The sequence below is a fragment of the Eublepharis macularius genome, chromosome 6, assembly GCF_028583425.1.
Source record: "Eublepharis macularius isolate TG4126 chromosome 6, MPM_Emac_v1.0, whole genome shotgun sequence".
NCBI lineage: Eukaryota > Metazoa > Chordata > Lepidosauria > Squamata > Eublepharidae > Eublepharis > Eublepharis macularius.
This window is the reverse complement of record NC_072795.1, coordinates 97,283,563-97,289,562: the sequence shown is the minus strand read 5'-3', so window position 1 is coordinate 97,289,562 and position 6,000 is coordinate 97,283,563. Positions and strand designations below refer to the sequence as shown.

At 38.6% G+C, this 6,000-nt stretch overlaps 1 protein-coding gene across 2 annotated transcripts in view; it reads right to left on the bottom strand.

Annotated features, from left to right (window-relative positions):
- Positions 1-4,928: 4,928 nt before the first annotated feature.
- DPYSL4 (dihydropyrimidinase like 4) overlaps positions 4,929-6,000 on the bottom strand; it is a 43,844-nt gene continuing 42,772 nt past the window's right edge. For both annotated transcript variants that reach the window (XM_054982618.1, XM_054982617.1), the window contains exon 14: positions 4,929-5,020. In XM_054982618.1, the coding sequence (XP_054838593.1) occupies positions 4,929-5,020 (92 nt within the window). The remainder of the gene's footprint in view (positions 5,021-6,000) is intronic.

The window sequence follows — 6,000 nt, the reverse complement described above, 5'->3', positions numbered from 1 at the left end:
AGGAATGAGAACACAAGATGCACCCTGCTGGATCTGAGGTCCATGTAGCTCAGCATTCTGTTTTTCACAGTTCCCATCCAGTTGCCCTGGATGGCAAAGAGCACAAGGCCTCCCTGTGATGTTGCCCCCTAGCACTGGTAGAGGTTTACTGAATCGAAATATGCAAGAACGTTATAGCCCATGGCCATAGATAGACCTGCTCTCCTATGAATGTGTTAAAACAGTTGCTACAGGCATGCTACGGGAAAATTTTCATTGTGGTTTTGTATGTGGGGCTTTTGAGTAAAATGCTTAACATGATTGGGTAGATTTCTGTTGGGGTGTTGCTGGGTTGGAGTAGAAATTTCTGTTTTATTTCCGTTCTTTGTGGATGTTCTTTTCAATGGGTAAATGGAGTGGGGACCAATTGGAGGCGCTGGATGAGCTGCTTTTACACTTAATGGCACCAAAATTGCACCCAACGCTAAACAAAGGGGGGTGATTTTATAGCACCCCAAAGTAGGTCTCTCATTGCACAGCTGCACTAAATTCTCTCTACTAATAATTCCTAAAATGGCTGTCAAGCACCAGCCAGCCAGCAAGAGAGCTCCAGCCAGCAACCAGCACTGAAAAACACAAATCCCTGTCTGCTTTCATTTCCCTGCTCTTACAGTGACTAAGAATAAAAAAAAATACCTTTCCACTGAAAACTCTGCATTTTCCTTCCTTCTTTGTTGTGGTTTGTTGTTTGTTTCCTTTTACAATGTGAGGAAGGCTTCTACTGCAGGACCCCCCTCTCCCTCACCATCTCTGCACTCCCGTTATTTCCTGTGGGTGACTTCCAGAGGGGCTGAAATAGTTTTTTCTACCAAATGTCACCAAAATTGCAGCAGAGTGTCTTCTGCCTGCCCTTTCAAAAAATCCTAAATTTCAAGCAATTTAGGCAAAACGTTCGGATTCTATGGACCCCTGAGCAAGCCAAGGTTCTTCTACTTTTACAAGAAAAAATGTCTCTCTCCAGCCCCCAAGGAAGGGTGGAAGGGAAGGGAGGAAGGAGAATGGCAGCTCTCTGCAGCTTGGATTAGCAGGGAGTGCTCTTTGCTCTTTCCTTGCAACAACCTGATTGGTAGGGAGAAACTGTCCATGAAATCAGTACAGATTCAAAGTGAAATGTAAGCTTACACTACATTACTGGTAAGCACTGGAACTCAGTTTCATGACTACCAAGCAGACAAGACTAGTGTTTCCATTCCAAAGAGTCTCAAGTAATGATTTTTACAGCTCTCGATTTTCATTACATACACCCCTCGTTGTTACTGATTTAAAGAAAGTGTTCCTTGCAAATTCATGAAACCTACCAATCTTAAACACATACATGTAATTCCCTAATGAATGAGGAATCGTATGTTAGATTGGATGCTGCCTGAGCAATTCCAGAGCTTGATCAAGTGGCTGGGGCTGCACATGTGTATATGCTACAATTGTAAAAATCTGGAAAGTAGAAGGCTGAACCTGATCGCACTCACTGCAAATACTTGAATGATGACATGCCCAGTTGGATCATGGTTGTTGCCTTCTTATCATGCTGTTTGTGTGTCTTTTGGGAAGACTGCTTTATAGGTTCATGGTAATCTAGTGCAGATGTCCTTTCTGAGCGTGCAGACACCTTTGGAATTCTGACACAGCTTGATGGGCACAGCCACAAAATGGCTGCTGTAAGAGGCAGAGCTAGCCACAAAATGGCTGCTGAATCTTACCATTGGTCACACTGTGATGATCCCTGTGTTGTGGTGACAGCTGAACAGTCAATCAAATCTACAATGACCAGTCAGAAGTCTTGTGAGGCAAAAGTCCTCATTTTCTAAAAACACCTGGTGGCTTCTAGGAAAGGTGTTGGTGGGCAACAATGGTACCCATAAGCACCACACTGGGGATAAATTTGCATTGCGAGCTGTCTGCAAAACTCATTTTGGCTCAGCCCTAGGCATGACAGAGTCTATTTATATATGCCACTGAACCGTTAGGAAATGCATCAATAACATGGTCAGGAAGCTATTCCCCAAATCCAGTGCTCTACTGTCTTTACATTATATTAAGATAATAAAATTGGATAGAGAATCCTGATCTTGCTCTATAGCATTATAGGCCACAAGTCAAAACTTTTCACAGAAAACATTCCCTAGAGCTGCATAGAATTTGAAGGAACTGTTGAGGCCTTTGCAATCAAGAAGCAATCTAGTTGACAGCCAAAGGTGAGAGTTGATTCATACTGATACAGCATTCACTGACTTGGATTTATCGATAGGACTATAAAGAGTAAAGTCAAGGACATTCACCTGGCTTTATCATTTAGCTCATTTTCAACAAGTTTTATTGAATGTAAATAAGGAAAACAAAGATAAAACCCAAAACAACAAGAACAAAAAAATGAGTCATTTTGTATAGTGGGTCAGTCACATGCATAATTTTATGGAAATGTTATGGAATATATAAGATCACTTTTGCTGTACATAGCTTTAAATATAACAAACCTGTTATACACTTTATAAAAAGTTTACTGTATGCAAACAGTGCCAAGCATACCAACTTTCTGGTTTATAAGAAGGCCTATACTTGGTGACTGGAAAAAAACCTGTATAAATAATCTGTGTTTTTTAAAAAGTAACAAAAGACTAAAAAACACACTGGCACTTCTACAGCTGTGTCCAGGTTCAAAAATTCAGCTACCCCCCCCAACTCTAGATGTATTTTAATACCTGCTCTAAAGTGACACTATGACATCTAATTCCATGAACATTCAGACCACACTTGTATTTATTATATCCATGCTGCCACAATTATATTAAGTGATGATGGTTCCTAAAATATGCTCAAAGATCTCACAAGGAGATCTTATAATCAGTCGAAGTCTAGCCTAACACATTGGTGGCTTAGGATATGGTTACTGGTAAATTGCAAGGAAGAAAAAGGGGGTGTGGGGAGAAGTCCCCACAAACTCAACCCAAACAAGCAGGGGAACAAAATAGAGGGGTTAAGTAACAACCTAAAAATATATTAGAAAATATTTATTATAAATGTGCACAAACATAGATTAAAAACAAGTTTAAAATGTAAGGCCTGAATGGCAGGCTACATGTATATGTTAAACTTGCTAAAACATCTCAAGGTACAGATAATGGTACAGTGCAATGACCAACACAAATAGACCAAGGTACAGTAAAAACCAGACGCACTTCAGCCCTAAGGCCTTCCTCAGTGGTCAACTGAAATGCAGATTGATGTAACACACCCTTATACATTGGAAACCAAGCCTCAGAGTACAACAATAAATGAAGAGTATTGTATGAATGCAGTACCGGGTCTACTGAAATAATTGTATTTTATCACACAATACTAGAGTACTAGATAAAACACTGGGAGCATTTCATGATTGGTTTCTATATGTGTGGGTGTGTTTGATTATAAATTGTTTACAACTGACCAATGAGGAAGGCCTTAGGGCTGAAACACATCATTTTTTACTGTACCTTGGTCTATTTGTGTTGGTCATTGCACTGTACCATCATCTGTACCTTGAGATGTTTTAGCAAGTTTTAGCATATACATGTAGCCTGCCATTCAAGCCCTATGTTTTAAACTTGTTTTTAATCTACATTTGTGCACATTTATAATAAATATTTTCTAATATATTTTTAGGTTGTTACTTAACCCCTCTATTTTGTTCCCCTACAGGTTAAATTGCAACCATCAGATTTAGAGCACAATGCCCAAATAGGAGCACCAAATGTAGGAGCACTATAGGTCAAGGAAGATGTTGGCAGTGTGTTTCAGGCCTACAAGGGCCTAGTGCAGACTGAATACTTCACCATGATTACTGATAAGTTGACAACCATGATTTCTGCCATAACCTTAATTAAGTGAAAAAGTAGCTTAGCTGGCTGAGTTAAGTCTTGCCCCTAAAGGGCACGTAACATACTACTGAGACTTCTTGTCTTCTTGTAAACAGAGCTGGATTAACTGTATTAATCATGGTTTGTCTAGTGCAAATATATCACTTAAACCATGATTATCTCATACCATTGTTTGCAAAACCCATTCCAAATGTTGCTTTCACATCCTGTTTTGTAATCAATCCCTAACCACGGTTTATTCAAATGTTAGAGTTAACCATGGTGAAAGAAATCAAATAAAGGCTAAGCATTATGTTGGCAGGTGGGACAACACAGTGTTCAGTGTTTTCTGAGTTGTTTCTCTCAGTAAAAAAGCTAAAAGTATATGTTAAAACAAGGTTTATTCCCCAATAAAAGTCCTCATTATAGAAAGCACAATGATTATTAACAGATGCAAATCCCAAATCTGTATTCAGGTTCAGGTATGCTTCGATCAGGCATGCTAGGTGTTCTTCTGAACACAATTTAACAGTATTTCACTAGAAGTTCACACCTTTGCATGCATATCTCTGAAAATATGCTGGAAATTGAAGGATGTAACTATAATATTTGACGAGATTTATACATTGAGGAAGGATACACTTGTTTTCCACAGAGAAGAACGGATGGGAAATTTTATCCTGAGTAAGAAGGCAAATTATTTTCTTATTCCCATGTTGTACACTCCATCCAAGCCTTTTAATCTGGCAGTGTAAAATATCCATATTATTTTTAAAAGTCTTTCTCTAAAACCACAAATTTGCTAATTGTAGTTTATAAAGCAAGAAGTTCTTGGGGAGTGTGACAAGGCAGAGTAGTTAATGATACAATGTCTGTAATTTAAAAGTAATGCACAATGCAGCTCCCCAGTGGAAACCAAAAACACAAACCAGAGCTTTTAAACCCCACTGGTGTAAGTGGGAGAAGATGCTATGTAAACCAATGGAACTTATGTGTTGAAGTATGGCTGAATCATGTCCAAACAGTTATAATCAATGTTATATGTTTAATTTCAAAACATTATGACAGAGATGTAATATTGGAACGTCCACCTGGGGGTGCAATTATTTTATGCGCAGTACGCCTTGCAATGTGGTCATCTGCTTGAGATCCTAGAAAAGAACATGGGTAAATAAGTAGATTAACAAATACCATTAATATCATGCAGTCTTATTTTTATAAAAGATACACAGTTTTTTGGATAATCAGTGTTTGATTAAAAGGAGGAGTTTTTAGACATGTTTATGGTCACAAATAAATCCGAATTAATTCAAGTATGGTTATTTTTGTGAAGCAGTGGGGGAATTTAAATACAACACCATTACTGGAGACTTTAGCACAATAGTACCATGGGTGATTTTACCCAGTACAACTGAAATAGGATCTTGTGGAAACCAAGCCATTATATTCTGATAAAAGAGATTACATTTTACAGTCTAAAGGGAAATGAAAACTCAAGGTATGTTCTAGATAAAGCTAAACACTTTTAGCAATCACATTAATTTCAATGAGATTTATAACATACATAATGCCCCCTCTCAGCAAATTGAAATTAATGAGAATTTAACTGGTTGGATCATACCTATAGGTATTGTAGAACAGTTCTTAATAGCCAAGCAAGATTAAACACTTCTGTAGTTGCTTGCTTGAATTGCGAGAAAATAAAATGTTGCCCCAAACAATTATGGCATAAGAAAATGTATAATGGCAAATTCAGTCGAATGAAATATAGAAATGATATAACTTTCCATGAAAACAACCTTTTTGTGCTAATCAAAGTTAAATTTTGAATCCTATAAGATTAATGAATGCAATTTAGGGCTCTGATGGACAGCTTCCACCTCTCCCTGGGACAATGGCCAACGAGAAATGGCAGAATGCTGGGCCTGGTGGCAGTTGAGATCCATTAAAGCAGTTGGAGGGACAGAGAAGGCAGTCGGAGGAAAGGATTACTTGACAGCATAAAAGGGGAGGTAATACCGAGTTCCCTAACTCCAATAGCCCCGAGCATTCAACTGAGTGAGGGTAGTGAATTGGGGGACATGGCTGCCTGTTTGCTGAAGTCTCTGGGAACAGGGGAGAGGGGACCCTG